At 39.4% G+C, this 22,272-nt stretch overlaps 1 protein-coding gene across 3 annotated transcripts in view; it reads left to right on the top strand.

The window, feature by feature from the left end:
* LOC114049823 (gremlin-2) overlaps positions 1 to 14,005 on the top strand; it is a 132,123-nt gene extending 118,118 nt beyond the window's left edge. For all 3 annotated transcript variants that reach the window (XM_027871239.1, XM_027871241.1, XM_027871240.1), the window contains exon 2: positions 12,233 to 14,005. In XM_027871239.1, the coding sequence (XP_027727040.1) occupies positions 12,234 to 12,740 (507 nt within the window). In that variant the 5' untranslated portion in view covers position 12,233 and the 3' untranslated portion in view covers positions 12,741 to 14,005. The remainder of the gene's footprint in view (positions 1 to 12,232) is intronic.
* Positions 14,006 to 22,272: the final 8,267 nt, after the last annotated feature.

The raw sequence follows: 22,272 nt of genomic DNA, 5'->3' as shown, positions 1-22,272 counted from the left end.
ACTGGTCTTCCTAGCCACAGAAATGGAAGGTTGACAGGGATGAGAAACCTGCCTCTTTTATGTCTTTTTCATATCTGGAGTCAGTTGTTATATAGATGGCAGCTCTTGTGTGTCCCTCCCCTCCTATGGAAATTCATAATGCCAGAGGTGGCTCTAAAGTGACTCAGGCAGTCCATCAAAAAGTATTAGGCACCTACTGTATGCCAGCCCCTTCTGGGCATCCGATACAATGAATGAAACAATCCCTATTCACAAGGAGCTTATGTTTCTAATGCACAAAAGACTTAGAGGTGTGTTATTGTCAGTGGTTTTGTTTTTGTATTTAATTCCAAATGTTCCCTAGTCCCTACCTCCCTGTTCCCTGAGATGATTTCAGAGCTTTCAGTTGTGTTCTCTTATGCTTGTTTCCTTTGGTTAAAAGTCTCCCATTTGCTCTTCAGGTACTTCAAATTCAGCATTGATAATAATAATTTTTAAAAAGAAACATTTAAAAAAGGGCAGAATATGTAAGACATAACAGCAATTGATGTGAAGTTATTGTTTTAATTAACAGAACTAAATAGAGACTCCCTTCCCCCCATCTTCTCTTTAGACCTTTTGGAATCAAAGAGCATATTTCCTCAGATTTTCTTCAAATGTGAGAAGCTAATTCATATGAGAAGCATATCAGTGAGTATGACAGGAATAGTATCCCTAAATAACTTATGTCTGCCATTCGGGAAATAAATATTGCTATTCTTTGTCATGAATTTCTTTTTAACCTTACTGTTCAACATTATCTACTTTTAAAAACTTTTCTATTGATCTTCTTTGTTTGTATATTGTCCCAAATCCATCCTGTTTCTCCCTCCTAGAGAGCCATTCCTTAAAAGGAAGAATTCCTCAACTAAGAAGCAAAAAGGAAAGAAATAAATTCTGTAAAACTGATTATCACACCAAGAAAACCGAATTTTATACATAATGCTTAGGCAGCTAGGTGGCACAGTGGACAGACTACTGTGCCTAGAATTGGGAATACCCAAGTTGGATCATTGTCTTGATCAGAGTAGCTAAGTCTTTCACAGTTGATCATCTTTACAATATTGCTGCTACTGTGTATGATGTTCTCCTCCACTTTACATCAGTTCATCTAAATATTTCTAGGTTTTTCTGAAACCATCCTACTCATCATTTCTTATAACACAATAGTATTTCATCACAATCCTGTACCCCAACTTGTTCAGCCATTCCCCAATTGATAGGCATCCCCTCAATTTGCAATTCTTTGAGCCTCTTCTTTTTTCCCAATATAGCAAAAACAACAACAACAAAACAGTACCCCCCAAACAAAACAATAAAAAACCCACCTATTTTATTTAGCTTTCCACCAACCTCAGGTCATTTTGAGCTTCAGGTCTCCTGACAGTTCATATAGGCCCATGTATGCTTTCCAAAAAAAAATGGAAAGCATTTATTAAGCACTTACTATGTGCCAGATGCTGTCCCAAAATGATGGAAATACAAATACAAAACTGAAACAGTCCCCATCCTCAAGAAGAGTGAATTTAAATAGGGGGAGATAACTTATATGTGTAGGTGTTGATGGTGGAAGGGAGTTCTGATTTTGGGAGTGACAGATGTTCACTTGCTCCCTCAGTCATTTGGTTGACATGTTACTTTTAGGAATAATGGTTAATATTGATTTGATTACTGTGCCTAGAACAGGAAGTAAAAAGCAAGAGAAAGAGGGTTTGTGCATATCAACAAGGTATATAGCAAGATAGTCTAAGTGGATAGATGGATGGGATGGGAAGCAGAGTCTGGTATGGTGGGCTAGGTTTAGAGCAGCTGGGTAGCACAATAGCTGGAGCTCTGAGCATGGAATTAGGGAGACAGACCTAAGTTCAAATATTGCTTCAGATACTTACTACCAGTGTGACCTTGGGCATGTCACTTAATCTCTATCTGCCTCAGCTTCTTCATCTGTAAAATGGAATAATAATAGCATCTACTTGTTAGGCTGAATGTCTCACGGTCTCATGAGAACTCTGTTGAGGGAACTTTCCCATGGGAGTTCTAGCTTCTATCAGTAGAAGCTGAGGGTCACAACACAGTTGCGTGGCAAAAATAAGGAAGTCTCCCAGGACCTCTCCTTTGCTGACATGCAGCTCCCACGGTTGGTTTGGCTCTCCTCTCACTGGGGGATGAGTCCTGACACGAGCTCCAGCAGACCTGATGATTGGCTATCACAGGGGGATCACGCTTTGAACATGCATCACTAGGGCCATAAAAGTCAGCTAACTGCACTCAATAAAGGGAGCTTCTGCCACCTTGCTGTCTCCTGCCTCATCCATGCGTCTCTGGGTTGCAGAGCACTGAGCTGGTCTCATGCTCATCACTGCAGCAGCCGCGTCATCTACCTGTCAGGGTTGTCATGAGGATCAAATGAGACAATAATTATAACATGCTTAGTGTAGTGTCTGTCACATAGTAAGCACTATATAAGTGTTAGCTATTGCATGTGCTCACCAATAAAGACAGCCCAGGGACAGGTTCCTCTAGAGCCTGAGGCATGGTTTCTAGGAAATTCTATCTGAAGTGTGTTTTTGTATTAATTCTCTCATATTTGCCTTAATTTATTTAAAAAAAAACATGAAGACAAAAACAAAATTATCAATTACTTCCCCGTATATCTACCTCAGTTTCTTAGATAATTCTACCAAAGGCCTTTTTTATAGCATTTAATTCTTAACAGTTTCCTCTTCCTTCTGGGTCTACTTTCCCTATAGGGTTTTAGTCTATCATATCCAAATTGTCCTTTCTCTGAATCCTTTGTAATTTGCCCTCCCCAAATTTAGCATACATGCAGGACTATTCATTGTTCTCTTCACCTTGATTTCAAATTCTAAAGTAGAGAGGTTACATATGCTCAGGATTTCCATCATTTCTACCGCAGCAATCAATTTCATTAATTGCACATGAATCATATCTAGAACAGAATTCCTCCTTGTTGGTTCCTCCACTTTTTGAAGATGAAATTATCATTAAGACAGCTCAAGAAATTATTGGCTACTCTGCTTTGAGCAGAGAGAGAGAGAGGGAAAGCTGGCCAAAGAGAGAGAGCCAACAGGTTCCTGAGTAACTGAAGATCTGTCATCTTGAGGCCATGCCTCAGTGCCAGGTTTTTTATCTTTTTTACAGCTGCTTATCTATTTTCTTATTCTATCTATGTAGCCTGTAGCATAGAACAGTGGCAATATTACTTTTGTTTCTGCCTCTGTTTATCTTTACTCAAATGTTTATACCATCCCCTCTGCCTCCCTCACCAATTGCCCCCCGCCCCAGTCTGGTTCCTAGATTTCTTCATTGGTCTAGTTTAAAACAATTTTTTTTTTTTAATTTTTAGGCAGTTGGGATTAAGTGACTTGCTCAGGGTCACAGCTAGTAAGTGTCCAATGTTTGATCTGAGGCTTGATTTGAACTCAGGTCCTCCTGACTTCAGGGCTGTTGCTCTATCCACTGCGCCACCTAGCTGCCCCAGTCTAGTTTCTTTTTCTTTCTTTCTTTTTTTTTTTTTTTTTTTTTTTGGCGTCAAGTGTTTGGTTTGAGGCTTCATTTGAACTCAGGTCCTCCTGACTTCAGGGCCAGTACTCTACGCACTGCGCCACCTAGCTGCCCCTCCCCCCGTCTAGTTTCTTAATATGTTGTACTACTCTACCTTTTACCTATTGTGAGCCCAAATTTGCTTCCTTGCATTAACATATCTCATTCACTTTCCATGCTAACCGTACTTGAATGTGTGCATAGCCATCTGAAGTCATGTTCCTTCGGGTTAGTTTCACTTTGATCTCTGAAACTAAACCAGAACTAGCTCAAAACATTTAAGTTGATATCCTCTTGAGTTTTTTTAATCAATAGGATTGTTGATGTTCATTTCATCCCTAAGTCAGCCTGAGTCTTAGTTTAGACTGAAATCAGTATACAAAGTCAATAGAATAGGATCAAGAGTTGAATTTTTATTTTTGTCACTGAATCCTTCTTAATATTAAAGCCTTAGCTGTGTCTCTGGGGGCCAAGGCATGAACAAAATCTTTCCCCCCAAATAATTGTAAGGCTAAGGTCATGGAAATGCGTCTAAGGAGGATAATGGGTGGTGCATAGATATAAGGTCTTGGGTCCTGACAGTTGGGGCTGTGACACACAATTAAATCTGTCTGAGGGACAAGTGGTCTGGGTTACATGATTTCAGTTGGTCTTTTCCAAACTGATGGATAGCAATAATATGAGAATCCATTTTACGAAGTGTTTTAAGACTTATAAAGCCTGGCGTGCATATCATTTCACTTGATTTTCAAGATGTGACTGAGAAGTAGTTAGGGCAGATATAACCATTCCTATTTTATTGATGTCTAAATGGATTTAACATACTGAAGTTACCAATTCAGTATGTGACCTTAATTGTGTCTTTTTATCTTTCTGGGTTTGTTTTCTCATCTGTAACATGACAGGGTAAAACTAGATGATCTCTAATAGTCATTGGAGTTCACAGAAGGTAGTGAAGTAAGTGTATGAAGTTTATTGGAAAGGGCAATGAATTCAGAGGACTGGGGTTCCAATCTCTTCTCCTTCATATACCAACTATATGCAACCTTCATTAAGTCCCTTCTCTCAAAGGCTTGGTGCCCTTGTATTTGAAATTGAAATACAAAGCCTGCATTATCTATCTCACAGGAATGTTTTGAAGAAAGTGCTATAGAAACATGGGTTAAAAGTGTTATTATTTCCCCAACTGACTTGGCAGCAGTCATGTAGGCCATCAGTACTAGGAGTGAGATTCGAACCTAAGACTTTCTGACTCCCAGACTAGTGTTCTTTCTGTGACACCACAGCTGTCTCCTGTAATATACCATTGGCTTTTAATGCCTATCAGAAAGGTTCGCAGCTGTTGGGCAGTGGCTAGAATCACTAGATTTTTTTTTTCTTGTGAGCTGCTTTGAAGAACACAAAGGTCGACTTCACTGGGGTGTGCTGAACCAGGAAAAATAGGGAAAGGAAAGAATTCTTCATGTGTACCAGAGAAAGTACAAAGGGGAAGCGGTTCTGCCACTCCTTGGTTTATCACCATCTCCACGACTGGTCACACTGTATACAAAGCAAATGCAGCGTGAAGCAGTGAGCAGCATACCGGGTGGGTCAGACGGGGTGCATGGGTAAGATGTTTTTGATTTTGTGGAAAGCATTTTAAACAGGCTTCTTTAATTTTTACATATACAAATGCAGAAACTCTCTGTCTGCTCCAGGCCAAGTGGAAACGGTTGTTCGAAAACTTGTCTTCAACACACAAGACTAACACTAGGGGAAAGGGAATGCATTGGTGGAGAGTAAATAACATTTTTTTCCCTGCTCTTATTTCAGCAGCATTGTTTTCTCAGGCAAGATCCTAAAAAAAAAAAAAAACCAAAAAAAAACTATTTATTGGAAAAAATTAGACAGCATAACAGCCTCCAGAGAACAATGTCCCCAAACAACAAAAGCCTTAGAGAATTTATCACCATTGTGATCCTTGCTTCAAATAAAAGTAATGACATTTCTCCCTGTCTCCATCCCCACCCCCCATAGTTGGATTACTCCAGGATTCAACACCACATTGCTCATAATATCCCCGTGGAATAGGGTGGTGGCAAGTACCATTAACACTGTTTTACAGAGGAGAAAACTGAGAAACAGAGAAGTGACTCATAGTTTGGGCAGATGGGAGAACAGAAATCTTTCTCCTGACTCCTGCTTCTTTTTCATCCCCAGATCCTGCTGACCTTCCTTAGAAGCCTATTTCCCAACTCCCCCCCCCAGTTTAAATGTTTTTTTCCCTAAATTGGATATCCCCACTCCTGACATTACCTCATTTAAAAAACAAAACAAACAGGTGAGTGATACCAATGTCAGGACTCGTCTGATATTCAAAAACAGAGGGAAATTGTACTGGTTTGATTCTTCTGTGGTTGGAAGCTCCTTTATGGAACATAATCTCATTTTTCCAAGCAGGAATCAAACCTCTTCTGGAGGGAAGTGACACTCCTCATTCCACTTGGGCAGTATTACTTGGAAAAGGAGATGAAGAAATTTTCAGTTCTTTCAGTTGAGTCATGCAGGATGCCCTGGTCATTCCACTACAAACTTGCCTGCCTCTAATAACTTCCTGTCTTTCTTTACCACATTATACAAACTTACTCTCAGTATTTCTTATTTTGTATTTTCTGCTATTTTTATATCTTTCAGGAGATGTTGGTTAAATTCGGCTATTCTTTTTCATCCAGCCATAGCACCCTCAGACTGAGGGTTTAAATTCTATGGCCTCTTACTATATTTTCCTTCAAATAGAGGTATGGAGGATCAAGTGACTCTTCTCTTATTGCCAAAGTGAATCCCAAAATACAAACAATGAACTTTGTCATGCACAAGCAGGCTCTGTCAATTGGCCAAGGGAGATTGAGGTAGAGTAGAAACTAGGGTTGGGCACTGGGGACAACACAAAATGGAGTGTAACATGGGACACTTTTGGTAACACTTCTATAGAATGAGGAAGACAAGTTCAAATCTTGTCCTCAGATACTTATTAATTATATTACTGTGGTCAAGTCACTTTATGTCTATTTTCTCACTTATAAAATAAATCTTAATAATAGTACCCACCTTTGAGGTTTATTTTGAGGGTAATATGTGATAATATATTTTGAGTGTTCTGCAAACTTAAAGGACTATGTAAATGCTAGTAAGAGCAAAACACAGATACGTTCAGGTTTAGAGAATTGAGGTCTCAGTGTTCAGTTCAGGGGGACAAGGAATAGGTGCTACCTGACAGAGAAGCAATATGGCACATAAGCTTAATGCAGAATATTAGAAGAAAGTCCCTATCCGTCATGTTCATATAAGCCAGGTGGGACTGTGAAATGGTGCCACATCAGAAACTGATATTATTTTATCAATTGAAATGATATTAAAGAAGACGGAGATATTAACACCTGCTTTGCTCCTTGCACATGGACCATGGGACTTTTCCATCTGATTTGCAGCTGAAAACTTTTCTGTTAGAAGATGAGCAGCTTGAAAGCAGGGACTGTCTTTTACTTTATTCATTTATTTATTCTTTCAGGTCAGAGTAGAGAAGCCACAGACACTCCCATCCTCCCAGCTATTAGCCAAAGAATTTAGCTCATATATGCAACAGTACTTTCCAGAGAGGCAGAGATTCCTAGATATACACACACCTGTTGAGGAATGACGACTCAGCGCTCCTATTTCCTTTCCTTGAGGTTACAGTCAAAATTGTCTCTCAGTCCCCTGTCTCCTGGGGATCTTTTGCCTTAGGCTATGATACTTCCTGATGGTGAATAATGTTTTAAATGACTACAATTAGAAAGGCTTGAAAGGTGCTTCCTTTACTCTGGGCAGTCTGATGAGGAGACTTTGGTACCGTCCATCCCACTCTGTGGTAGTTAAATAACCTGCACCAAAAGCAACTCCTTGGGATGAAAGGACCCCATGGTCTTTCTGTTTGCACAAGGGTCTTTGTCCAGCCCAGTCTGCTTAGGCCATCTGCATTTATAACCCTGGTTCCCCTGCTGATTGACAACATTGTCAGACCAGCAGGAGAGTTAATAAAACCAACAGGATTTATTTATGAGTTTCTCCAGATAACAGCTGAATTCAAGATGTGAGGGCAGAATAAAGTAACCTCAGTGTTATGGATGGTAGCTATTTCAAACATTCCTGAGAGGCCAATCATTTGTCTACCTTTAAACTACCACCACCACCACCACCACTACCATCACCAACACCACATCTAATGCATTGCTAAATCCTGTTGATTCTACCTTGAGAAAACCTCTTACACCAGTCCCATTCTCTTACCTTGCAAAACTACTAGCCTGTTTCAGTTCCTCATGGCCTCTTGCCTGGACTGCTTTAATAGCCTCCTAACTGTTTACCCTACCTTCAGTCTGTCTTCCTGCTCCCTTTGCCTATACCTTTCAATCCAGTCTTCTGTATTTCACCATTTCTATTATCCCATCATGTGGGCAGTACCTCCAGTGCTACAGATGACAACCTATCTGTGCTTTTTCATCTTTTTTGTGACCCTTTTTCTATGTCCTTCTACAAATCGTCTGAGATGGGTGGTCCATGTAATGTGGTTTTCTCTAGGTATCATAATACTACTTTAAATACTCCTATGTAGCTATCAGTACAGCATGGAAGCTATGCTGGTCGCCTGCTTGTTGGCCCTTGTTTTCAGTCCATGACTAGCCCATCTCCATGTATAGTCATGTAGCTCTTTGATTATCTTTTATATCTTGTTAAGGTCACTTACTATCTTAGTAGCAATTCATACACACAGTTGCCAAAATGAACTTCCTAAGCAAAGATCTCATCACACTCATGCCCGCAAATATTTAGTAGTTCTTTATTACCACTAGGTCCGATATAAATTTCCTAAACTGTTCTCCATGGGTGCATAGAATGATCAATCTAAACTAGGAAGGAACCTCAGAGTTCTGTCATCTATAGTAGTCTAACCCCTTAACTTTTTTACAGATGAGATTAAGACCCAGGAAAGTAAATACCTGCCCATGCTTACCCATGTAGTAAGCATCAAAGGAGGAATTGGAACCAAGGTGCACCAGACCCAGTGCTTATTCCATTGTGCTAAGTTGTATCGTTTCCAAACTCTTCCACTGTATGCTACACAACTGTTATTAATACCAGTGTTCCAGCTAAATTAGAATATAAACTGTTTGCCTAACTTGACAAAACTGGTGACAAAGTGCAGAGAATATTGGCCTAGGAGTCAGGAAGATCTCAGTTCAAGCTTCAGACACTTGCTAATTGTGTGACCCTGACCAAGTCATTCAGTTTTACTCAACATCTGTAAAATGAGCAGGTTGGATGCAGCAGACTCTAAGGTCTCTTTTGGCAATAGTCCTGTGACATATTAGGATAGCTAGGAGGGTTCAGTGGATAGAGTGCTGGGCACTCGCTAGCTCAGACACATATTACCTGTGTGACCCTGAGTAAGTTACTTAGTCCTGTTTGCCTCAGTTTCCTCATCTGTAAAATGATTTGGAGAAGGAATTGGCAAATATCCTTGCCAAGAAAACCCCAAGGGGGAACATGAAGAGTCAGACACAACTGAGATGACTGAACAACAACTATGGCAAGTTGGGGGGCACTTGCTTACATTCACACCAGTACTCATGCCCAGCATGAATCTCTTCTTCATGTATCCTTTCCAGATTCCTTTTCTTCCCTCAAGCCTCTGATAAAGGGCCACTTCTAACATGAAGCATTCTCTGATCACCACCAAACCAAAGTGTTTCTCAAAATTTTCTAGAGAGCTTTATCCGGTATTTCCTTTACCCTATCCCATTCTCTGTTCTGTCCGTTTACCTGTAATATCTGACACTGCCCTCTCTATTATCACTTAAACGTGTTAAGAGAAAGGACTGTGCATTCATCTTTGTATTTCCAGCACCTTCCGTGATACTTTGGACATAGGTTTTAGTAAATGCCTGTTTATTGAGTCAAAGTGCTTGAGGAATAGACTAGGGATTCTGGACTACTGAATGAGAAGCTTCCATCACCTACTTTGTAGAACTTAACTACTGAAGAGCACACTCTCTCCTGGTTCAGTTCTGAACACATAGAAAAAAAAATCATCCACAGCAGCTGCCTCATACTGTCACTAAAGGAAATTGAATGAGTGCTAAAGGAAAAACTATAGTGGAAGAGCTTTTAGTCCACCATTAGCCTTATCATTTTTCCATTTTCGATTATGGATGAGAATAATATTTGAAAGAAAGAGAAAGGGGAAGGAGACCAGAAAGGAGAGGCTGCTTTGTCCCACGCAGTGTAGTCTGAAATCATAACATTTTCTTCTCATCAGCTTCATTTTCTTCTTCTGAGAATTCAGCAGCTTTCTTTTCTTCTTGGGCTCTTATAAGGAATAATTTCTAAGGAGGATCACCACATCTTTTACAAATATTTAAAAAAAAAAAGATGTGCCCAAAAAAGCACACTAGTTAACCACCAAACCAGCATGATGGTTTCCAAAAATATTTGCTGCCCCCCCCCACTGATCTGAATATATTTCAATGCTATTCTCAAAGACAATTATTAGGATATGCTGAGGGAAACATAGATTTTTGTTCTATCAATGATACGTGTTTGTTTTGGGCTCTGGAATGGATGGATGAGGGCTTGATTTTGTAAATGTTTCCTGGCTCCAGCTTATCAAGTTTGGGTCACATTTACTTAGAATGCTAATAATTTTGGAAATTATTAAACAAGGAACCAGAATGCTTTCCTTCTAAGAGACCACTGAAAGCTCAAATATAATATAAATATGATGAGATATTTTTGCAAATATAATGAAATAATTAAACATAACAGGTTAAATATTTCATGTTTGCCATGAACCTCTTGGAGGTGTGACTGTTTTTATACGTGTCTTATGTGTATAGAAACAAAATGGTATAGAAAAAAGATCTTTAAAAACTTGACCTAAGACTTTCAAAAATATTATTGGCTAAAATAAAAAAGAAAAACTTTTGTCTTCTTCCTCATCTTCAATTCTTCACTTTCCCTTGCCTTTTTCCCACTCTCTTGTCTTCAGTGAAAGCTCACTAGATACTTTTATATTCATAGTCATCATTATTATGCCTGTATTTAATGTCCATTTTCATGCGTTGCTAAACTAGGTACTATACCAAGCTTTCTTTGATTTTTCCTACTGGAAAGAAGTGATAATGACAAAAAGATTTAATTAGGATATTCATCAAATATTTCTATTAATACTTGCCTATTATCAAAGAATAATAATAATAAATATTTGTTGAATTTGAATTGAATTTGTTCAATTAATTCAATGATGTACAGAATCTCTAAGTTGGAAAAGACCAGTGAGATGAATCCAGCTGAACCGTGTAATTATTGTGTTTTCCTAAGGAGACAGAATGATAGAGTGGACAGATCCACAGGGGGATGAGAGGAACTTGGTTCAGATCCCACCTCTAATGTGGGAGCTTAGACAAGTTGTTTAACTTCAGTTTCCTCATTCATAAAATGAGAGGGTTTGGCTAGATGGCCTCTGAAGTCTCTTTTACATCTAGATCTATGATCCTTATCTTCCTTTCTTCACTCTAAATATTTCTGCCCTCCTCCCACCAGTTTCTTAACTACTTTTCATACAATGTCGATTTCTACACATTTATGCTGTGCATCTTCATTAAACATCCCTAAAGAGCAAAGACACCATTTATCTCATGCAATACCTAGAATACTAGAATATATAAAATAATTCTTAATCAATACTTTGGAGGATAATAATAATAATAATGCTTTCATTTGTGGAAGGGAATAGAAGTAATTTACGGGATGAGGTAACAATAACAATAATTAATAGTTTATGTTTAAGTAATGCTTTAAGGTAATTCCTAAATGTATCATTCTTCTATTTTATAGACGAGAAAAGGGAGGTGTATAAAGGTCAGTTTGTGCATGCTTGTCCATTAAATCCCAAGAGAAGTTAGTTACTTTAATTTTTCAATTCATTGGCCCTTTTTAATTTTTCCTTACAGAGTAATATCAAGGACACTGCAATTTTTAAATTGTTCTGCAGGTCGTCATTAGTCAGTTTACTTGTTCCATGCATGGCCTCTGTTACGGCGGAATGGATGATATTAAGTGAACTTGTCTTGGGGAAGCCTGGGATTTCCCCTTTCCTGGAATTTTCTTCTTCCTAACTTTCACCTTCTGTCTTCCTTCAAGTCTCAGTTAAAATTTCAACTTCAGCAAGAAGGTTTTTCTACTCTTCTTCAATGCTGGTACTTTCCCTCTGAATTAACCTCCAATTAGCCCTGTATAAATTTTGTACAATCATAGTTATTTACGTGTTGTTTCCTCCATTAGCGTGTGCACTCCTTGAGAACAGGGACTGTTTCTGCCTTTCACTGAATCTCCTATGCTTAGCACAGTGCCTTGTACATAGTAAGTACTTAACCAACCCTTGTTTCTGACTGACTGAGAACTCTAAGGCACAGGAGTCAATATAAATACAGGCGTACAAGTCTATTTTCTTATCTACTGAACAACGGCTCTTAAAGGTCTTGCTGCTTCTAATTGAACTCTGTGAATGGTTATGCGTGAGCAAGTAACATGACTTCCTTCCTAATCTATGCTTTTTACTTTTTTCCCATTGCAGGATGTTTTGGAAACTTTCTCTCTCCTTGTTCCTGGTAGCAATGCTGGTGAAGGTGGCTGAAGCCCGGAAAAACCGGCCCCCAGGAGCCATCCCCTCCCCGTATAAGGACGGCAGCAGCAACAACTCGGAGAGGTGGCAACATCAGATGAAGGAAGTGCTGGCTTCTAGCCAGGAGGCCCTGGTAGTCACTGAGCGGAAATATCTGAAGAGTGATTGGTGTAAGACCCAGCCCCTACGGCAGACGGTCAGTGAAGAAGGCTGTCGGAGCCGCACCATCCTCAACCGCTTCTGTTATGGCCAGTGCAACTCCTTTTACATCCCTCGGCACGTAAAGAAGGAGGAAGAGTCCTTCCAGTCCTGTGCCTTCTGTAAGCCCCAGCGGGTCACTTCTGTGCTGGTAGAACTGGAGTGCCCAGGGCAGGACCCACCCTACCGACACAAAAAGATTCAGAAGGTAAAGCAGTGCCGGTGCATGTCTGTGAACCTCAGTGACTCAGACAAACAGTGAATGGCCTCAGTGGCAGGGTGCTGCTCAGCATTTGGGGGGTCCCCTCACCCCACCTCCTGTCAGATTTGCTGCTGCCTCTATCCCTTTCCTCTGAGCAGATTCACGCACTGGCTGGTCCCTTCCCTTTCAGCAGGCAGTTCTCTCGGGGGATGCAGGTTTCCGTGTCACCTGTGACAGGAAATAGAAGCTTGGCTTATGTGTTCCCAGGTGCCCCTTGGCAAGATTCCTGCATCCAAGACCAGGCTGTGAAGCAAGCCCTAAGGAAGAAGATGGAAAACAGTCACCAACCAAAAAGAAAGAAAGAAATTGGAAGGATATTTTAGGTGATGCACTGTTAAATCCAGCATTAACGTTTCCACTGTGTGGGAAAAAAAAGAAAAGAAAAGAAAAGAAAAGAAATATCTCCTTCTCAACCCTACACTCCAACCATATCCATGTGAAGTGAAAGATGCCTCTACGGCTTCACTGTCAGTGGATTTCCCAACTGGGAGCTTTTCACTTTGTGGATTTCATGCCACCACTTCTGCCTGAGGCTGTGACGTAGACAAGCAACGGTTCAAATAAAAACAGAACAAAACTACTGGGAGACTCTTTGACAAGCCTGATTGCAAGAAGACGCTGGGAGCCCTTTGAACCAATGATTTGGCTTCCCTCGGGGACCTTGCTCAAATCAAAGGATCTTAGGATCATAGCTCATAGCTTTAGAGCTGAAAGGGACCTGTCAGGTCATCTAGTCCAGTCCTCTTATTTGACAAACGAGGAAACTGAGACTTGGAGCGGCAAAGGGATTAGGCCGAGGTCACACACATAGTCAATGTTAGAGGCGGGGTTTCAACATGTTTCTCTGACTCCGGATTCACTGTACCATACTACCTTCTCCCTCCACCCTAAAGCATGGGTTGGTGTCAGCTTCCTAACCTTTTAGTCATTGTTTTCTCGCCCAGATTTTGGTTTTGGGTGCTTTGTTGCTGCAATTAGAATATTATTACACACAAAGGTCTCTACATTAACGCTGGTTTTTATAATCAACCTGTAGTAAAGAGCTGTTAAAAGTAAAATCATCCTATCCACGTATTGTTTCATGTGTCGATTTTGACTCTGGCATTGGCTGACAATTCTGAGTAAACACCAAGTTGCTGGGGTTGGAATCTCCTTCCACATAGACCAGCCTCATGGTAGCTAGAGGTGCAGAAGCTTTCCTTGGAAATATTTCCCAGCCAGCCATTCATTGCTAAATATCTATGCTTAGGGATGGGCAGGGTGGGAGAAACACTAATTTCACTTAAGGTACTAGAGCATCTTGGCACAGGGTGGGGGGAGGGGGGAGGCTTAGGGTGAGAATGAATGGGGTTATTTGTTAAGCTGAAGAACAAAAGCCCCCTTAACTTTTTAAGGTGTGTAGATACAAGAAAGAACACTATTTTCACTGCCATGACACTAAGCATAGACCTTTCCTGCTAAAAAGAAAGAGGAATTGAAGAGACAAAGGATTTGGGACATTTTTCTATGCAGAGAGAAATGAACAATGAAACACATCCAATTAAAAGTAAGTTAAGCCATTAAATCAGGGATTCTTAACCCTTTTGTACATCTCATGGACCTCTTTACTAGTCTAATGAAGCCTATGGATCCTTCTCAGCATATTGATTTAGAATCATAATGAATAGAAATGCTAAATTTTATTTGGAAATTAGTAAAAAAAAAATTTACCCATTCATCTTCAGGAATACCTTGAAATCTATCCCCTTGGGATTCCAAGGATCCCAGGTTGGGAACCTTTGTATTAAAAACTAGATGCATGGGAGTTCCAGGGACAAAGTTTTAACTTTTCCCAAATGGGCTCTCATTTTCACAGTGACATATACAATTTTTCGCATCAGTCAATTGGCTAATAAAAGTTTAGGTAACTAAAATGATTCATTTAAGTTCAACCAATACTTATTAAGTGCCTATTTACTTACAAGTTACCATGGTAAGAAGTGGAGTTACCAAGACCAAAAAATGAAATATTCTTTCAAAAACATTTTCAAAATATGAGGTCCCTGGCCTCAAGAAAATGACATCCTACAGGTTTTTTTTAGATTGCAACAGTACCATGTTTCTCTTTGTGAGAAAGAGAATTTATAAAATCTTACAAGTGGGAAAGAGTTGCATGTTTTTGGACCTAGCATCTTCTGAAACAATTTTGAGTCATTTCTCAAGAAGTGACCCTCTTATTCTCCCAAACTTAAATTGTTAAGAGACTCCTGCTAAGGAGGTTCATGATGGCTCAGTTCCCTGTTCCATGAGAGAAATATTCTGTCTGAAACTGTGAGGATTCATTTCTTTCTGACGTTCACCGGTTAAATTTAAGACGGTCTTCACAGGATTTCAGGGAGAGGCCTGGGGAGCTAGAAATCATTATCCTGTTTCCTTTCCCAGCCTCACTGCTTTAATTTCTATTAATGATTCATATTTATGAGGATGGGGAATGTGGTAGTGACCAGATAGTTGGCTTCAGCACCTGCCTTTGACATGCTTCTCAATTAAACATGTGGTGGCCCTAAAGGGAGCAGCACTAAATCACAATCTTCATGAAGGAAGCTGGGGAATGAGGGTGGGGGTAGACGTAGGCAGGTAAGAGCAGCAGGGGAAGGAGGATTGGCAAATCCTACCTAACTTCAGAACTGACATTCTTATACTTAGTGATGAATTAAAAGCAAGATTCTGAGATTACGAAGGTCAGCAGAAAAGCTGTGTAAGGAAGGAGTTCTGAGGAGCCTGCATGGGCATCCTTTGGTGACTCTCTCTTGCAAAGCCAATCCCTGTGACCAAGTTAGCAGAAGATCATGCAGATTAAGCTATACCTAAACACAACACAAACGTGCACACTCTCCAGGGGTATCAATGAAAGCAATATGATATGCTTCAGTGTGAAGCCCTTTCTGGAGGTTATTGTATGTAAAAACTAAGTTTACCTTATAATGGTTCAAACTGTATTTAATTGTGTTTTTTGTTTTACAAATGAAGAAAAAAGCTATAAGTATAATGTAATTATTTTATAGGTGTACTATTAAATTATAGAACAAATAAAGATACTCTAGGATTATATGTAATTGAAGTCTCATTGTGCCTTGGAAGGTTAATTGGGAAGTTGTTTGGGGTGGTGTGCTCATGGAGCCCAACCTTTTCAGCACACTAAAGCTGACCAAAGGCTGCGAGTCTAGCCCCAGGCTCTAGAACTGGTGATGGCTGTGGGCAAGATCCAGAGGAAAATGTCAGGGCAGTCATGTGGCAAAAGTGACCAGGGGTGGTTTTCTGGGGTTAGATGGATTATATAGGCCTCAGGAGCAGTCAAGATTTGTAGCCAAATATAAGATCACATATGCAGAGGTGGAAGGAACAGTAATAATAGGGAGGCAATATGTTGCAAGGGTGACTCTATAGTGAGAGAGTCTAGATGCAAACCCTAATTGACACAAAAAAACTGAGTAACTATGGGCAAGTTAATCAGTTAAGTATTTATGAAAAGCTTATTACATATAATGACAAAAATATGGTCCTTACCTTCAAGAAGCTCATATTCCAGTTGGGGAGACAAGATGGAAATTGCTATGTACATTTAAGATGTGTAAATGCAAGAGGGAAAATACTAGTAGTGGTGGAGGGACCAGGAAAGACATCTTGCAGAAGGTTGAATATTGAAGTATGCCTGGGAAGCTAAGAGAGAGAAGTGAGGAGAGAGAATATTCCAGACATAGGAGATAGCCAGCCAAACAGCCATGTGGGGATAGTGTCATATTTGAGGAATATCCAGAAGGTTGGATCATAAGAGTTTATAGAAAGGAGTAAAGTGTAAGAAGACTATAAAGGTCATAAAGGGACAAGATTGTAAAGGGATTTAAACACCAAATAAAGGAGTTTAATCCCAGAGGTAATAAATAGCTACTACAGTTTACTGGGGAGGGGGAGGGAGTGATGTGGTCAGACCTGTGCTTTAGGAAAAACATTTTGGCAGCTGAGTGAAGAATGCATTCAAGTATGGAAAGATTTGAGGCAGGAAAACAATAAAGCAAAGGGATATTGTAATATTTCAGGTGTGAGATGATGAGAACCTGTGCTAGAGTAGTGGCTGACTGACTGGAGAGAAGGGGATGTAGATGAGGTTTACTGCAAAAGTAGAAATAACAAGATTTAACAACAGATTGTATATGTTGGGTAGAAGTGAAGAATTAAGGGTGACACTGACCTTGTGAGCTTGGGTGAATGGGAAAGTGGTGGTACCCCTAAAGATGTTGGAAAGTTGGGAAGAGGGGGAGGGTTTGAGGCAATACAACATTCTATTTTGTTCATGTTGGATTTGAGTTGCCTATGGCAATTTGAGATGTCTAAAAGGTATTTAGTGATAGAAGTTTTCTAGGCTGAGCTTCTTCACCTGTAAAATGAAGGCGGTTGGATTAAATGACTTTTGAGGTCCCTTCCATTTCTAAATCTGTTATCTATTTAAATTCAGTTTACATATAGGGAAACTGAAAGTTTAAGTGATTTGTTCAAGGTCACAGAGGTAGTAAGTGGCAAACCAGAGATTTTGAAGCCAGATTCTCTGCCTTTAGAAACAGAACTTTTTCTACATTATCATAAACCTCTTTCCACTTATGTCTCCTTAAAAAGAGTACTGCTTTCTATTTCCTCCCTGAAAGTTAGCTCAGAGAGCAGCCATTGGTGAGTTGCTAGAAAATCATATTTTTCTTCTCTACTTTTGTCTTTAGTGCCTCAATATCTCATATTTGCCTTCACTGTACCCTCATCTGCCAAACAATAAATGACCAACTTATCCTAAACTGTCCTTAAATTATACTTTTTTACAGTTTGAGCACTCCCAGATGTCTTTTCTCATGATGTCACTACCTTTTCTAGTGGATGACTCAGCTACCATTTGAGGAATTAGAATAAAACTGAAGAAGGTTACTTTGGGGCATGCTCATCAATATGACTCAATAAAACTATTTAATGATTTTATATTTGTTGACTGAACACAAGAAGCTGTACCAGTTTTAAGTGATAAACTCCAATGCATTTGTTTCTGAAGTTTCCAAATTGGTTTCATGAGAAGAAAATTAATATGACTAAGATGACTCATCAACAGAGGGGGAAAAAGCAATAAGAAAGTTTAAGAGGTTGTTTGCAGAGTCACCAACTTGCTATCTGAGTGGGATGTTTGGTGATTAAGCTATCCACGATGATTATTGGAAAAGAAGGTTTTTTTCCCCCTTAAGTGGCACCATGGGAGTACGTGTAAAAAAACTAAATGAAAATAGGCTTTTATATTTTTGAATATCCCCCCAAATATCCACCCACCTAATACATTTGGTCCCCATGTCCCCAAGGAATGTAGGAGTAGCAATTCAAATCAAGAAACACTTATGAAGTCCCTATAATAGGCAAGGCATTATAGTAATGCTGTTTCTTAAATTTATTTTCTCCCCAAGGTGCCCATGAATACTAGGACAATCACCAACTTTAAACTACAGGCTAAGAACAAGGTAACTTAAAAACTGTAAGGCAATTCTTCCTGTAAGAATTATGGAATCTCAGAAGGTCAGAGGTCGGCTAGTCCATCTGAATCATGAATTCTTTAGTACCACGATTCTTTGAATTAACCAAGCTTGAAAACTTGGGTAATAATAGCTTGTCCTCACAAACGTTCCTTCCTACTCCTATACAAATGATTGAAAGTCATACTGCTTCTACCTCCACACTATTTCTCTCTTTTCACTTCTAATTATCACAGCCATTGCCAACACTCTAGTTTGTAACTTCACTACCTTTTGCTTGGGCAAAATCATCCTAAATGTTGTTCCTGCTAAGTCCCCTTCCAGCCTTCATTTGAAAATATGTGCTGAATGAGAATGTATTGTTGTTTGTCCTTCATTCTGGGAGAGAACCATGACATCCATCAGCTCTCTGATGTCATGACTTGCAAGTGAATTGGATTTAAGTGAGGGAGGGCTGTGCAAAGTCACCAGTCTCACTCTCTCCTCTAGAGTCATCTGGGTTTAGTGGTAAGACATAAATCAGGATGACTGGAGACGGCCCCAGCTGAGAATTTACTACCTATTTCATTATTGAAGCCAATAAGTATTTATTTAGCACCTGTTGTGTGACAAGCCTTTTGCAAAGTGCTTGGTTTACAAAGTGAAGCCAAAACAACAACCACAACAACAACAACAGCAACAGTGTCTGCTTTCTAGGAGCGTACAGTCTAATCGAGATACCATATAAACAACCATGGACAAAAAAGCTATCTGCAAAATAAATTAGAGATATTCAATGAAGGAAAAACAATTTTGAACTGCTTCCATGGTTTGAAAGGCCATCTTTTTTTTTTAGCCAAGCATGCCACCCTATAACTTCTACTTAATTAGTCCTAATTCTGCCTTGTGGGAACAAAAAGAACAAGGCAAATCCCTCTTTTACGTGATAACTCTTCCAACCCTCTAACTGTTGGCCCTGATCAAGCTTTTAGTGGCAGACTGAGTGGAAAAATTCCAGAAGAGAACAACAAACAACATGAAAAGAGTTGGAATGTAGGCAATGTGTCAATATTCAGCACGAAAGATGTCAGGCAAAATTTTTACACTCTCGTAATTCAATGCGTCTTTGATACATTGGTATGGGTACTTTCTCCACAAGTACTGATGAGGGCCTAACCATGCCTTCCTAACCTTCACAATTCTTGTTTACATCCTACTATAAGTGCTTCAAAGGGGAATTTACCCCAAGTACTAGATACGTTCCTCCTGTGTACTAAGAGGACTCAGCTGGACTCTGAGCTAGGTGCTGAAGGTGCAAAGATTTTCCCTGCCCTCAAAGGTTCTTCTATCTTAATGTAAATGAATTTATCCAGTTCTTACAAGTCTCCAGGAGACTCATGGCAATGCTTAAGGTCCTAGAAAAGTGGTGTCAAATTAAAACAGAAACCAGTCCCTTCTTATCTGCACATTGGCTTAAGAAACAAAACTCAAATCAGGACAATTTATGTTTTATTGTACTTTTAAAAATTTTGTTAAGTATTTCTCAATTGCATTTTCATATGATTTAGTCATACATGAGAGTGCTTGTGGAGATGGGGCAGAGCTAAACAATGAGGAGCAATGGTACCAATGGTAGTCTTCAAAGGGATTCGACAATATAGTGACTAACCTACCTGAAAAGAGAATTTGAGTCACTAGTGTCCCATTCTAATATTCATGCTAGCTGAGTGATGCTAGACAGCAGAATGGTATGAATCAGTCATAAAATGATGTTATCATAGGGTTAATAGGGGACTACAAAAATTTGACTAGTTTTTTCTGCTTTTCTCTGACTATAACATCTAGGTTACCTCACACAAATGGACAATCTACTACTTTAAAATGTTGGGAAGGTGATTCCATTAGACCTATTATAGTCCATACTCATGACTTTACCCATCAGCAAATTTTCCTGATGTCTAACCTAACTGGTGATACCATTTGTCAAAAAGTCTGCAAAGAGGGGCAGCTAGGTGGCAAAGTGGATAGAGCACGGGCCCTGGAGTCAGGAGGACCTAAGTTCAAATCACATAATGCTTACTAGCTGTGTGACCCTGGGCAAGTCACTTAACTCCATTGCCTAGTCAAAAATAAATAAATAAAAATTTGCAAAGAATTAAAGCTTCCTATCACTCAAAGAGTAATGGAGAGACACATGGTCAGAGTCGCTAGGTTATAACATATTATGGAAAAGAATGGGAGAATCATAAAAGCTATGATTAAAGAAACATATATCCCCTATGAGTAGAATGATTTCCCTACCTCACCCCTCTAACTCTTTGAGTACCTTGGTCCGTTCAAGTCCCAGCTCAAGTAGATAGGGTATTGGACTTAGAGTCAGGAAGACAGATTCAAATACCACTTCAGACATATAACTAGCTGTGTGACCCTGGTTTCCGTTTCCTAACCTGTATAATGATAGAGCTGGATTCAACGGCCTCTTAGATACCTTCCAGCTCTAAATCTATAACTTCTTCCTCTTTAAATAGGCAAGAGAAAGAGAGGCAGATCACTCCAACCCAGAGAGAACAATAAGTAATAAATATTTTCCCCCATATCTCCTTAGACCAGTGATTCTAGGAGTTACATTTCTATGCTCCACTATTTTCTCTTCCTTTTTTTTTTTTTTGTTTTTTTGGATTCTCTATCCTTGTCTTCTCTACACTTCCGCTAAATCATCCTCTCTTTTAAAATTCTCCCCTTACCTAGCTGGCCCTAGAACAAATATTCTTACCTCAATCCCTAACACCGTATAATATGCATATCAAGTTGAGTTAACAAAGAATTTATTAATTGCCTACTGTGTGCCAGGCACTGTTCTAAGTGTTAAGGATACAGAGAAAAGCATATTCTCCTCAAAGAGCCTATATTGTTATTGGGGAAACAACCGGATACATACAAGATATATACAGAGTAAATGAGAGAATATCAAAAGCAAGGCAGTAGCATTAAGGGTGAATGGGGAAAGGCAGCTGGCCCCAAGTGGGATTTAAACTGAGATTGTGGGAAGCCAGGGAAGCCAGGAGGGGGAGGGGAAGAGGGAGAAAGAATCCCAGGAACAAGAAATAGACCAAGAAAAGAAAAGAAAAAAGCATCTAGAGACATTGTTTTATTGGAGAAAGTGTAATCCAGACTCTGTGGCTGAATTATAGAATACTTGAAAGGAGGTAAAGTATAAAAAGTATGGAAAGGTAAGAAGGGGTCAGGGTGTGAAGGGCTTTAAAAACCAAACAGAAGATTTTATATGTGATCCTAGGGGCAACAGAGAGTCACTAGATTTTTTCCTGGGCCTTAAGGAGGATTGCTTTTACAGTTTAGCGGAGATTGTAACAGAACATTGGACTTGGAATCAGAAAGATCTGGGTTCAAATACTGCCTTGTACACTTACTTGTCCTTGTTTTATTTTAGATAAGTCATGTGATCTCTCAGCTTCATATTCCTCATCTGTAAAATGGGAATAACTCAAGTCATAGTGTTGTTGTTAGGATAAAATGAGATCATATATATGTAAAGCACTTTGCAAACCTTAAAGCACAATGTAAACATTAGCTCATCATTAAATACTTGAGGCAGAGTTTTGACACTTCCTTTCAGGTGTGTTCTCACTTCTAGAGGTTTGATCCTCTATCCAGAAACATGAGAAATTATCTCTATTCTACATTCAGGTAGTCTGGTCCTAATTCTTCCTGCTTTCAATAACAAAAGCTCATATATGTTTGAAAGTTTTTAGTTTTGAAAAGGTCTTTCTTAACAACCACTTTATGAAGAAGGAAGGTGATTTAAGCATTATTCCCATTTCACAAATGAGGAAACTAAGTCTCATAGAAATTGTGGCTTGCTTATGATCAAATAATCAGGAAATGACAGAAGCGATCCTTAGACTCTAGTTGTCCCCAAATCCTCTGCTCCTTCTACAACACCACCATTTCAAGTGTCATTATGAAAGGTTAGCAAAAGGAAGTTATAATAAAAGCAAGGA

This window comes from Vombatus ursinus, unplaced genomic scaffold, assembly GCF_900497805.2.
Source record: "Vombatus ursinus unplaced genomic scaffold, bare-nosed wombat genome assembly UNPS02014798.1, whole genome shotgun sequence".
Classification (NCBI taxonomy): Eukaryota; Metazoa; Chordata; class Mammalia; order Diprotodontia; family Vombatidae; genus Vombatus; species Vombatus ursinus.
This window is presented reverse-complemented; position numbering and strand designations above follow the sequence as displayed.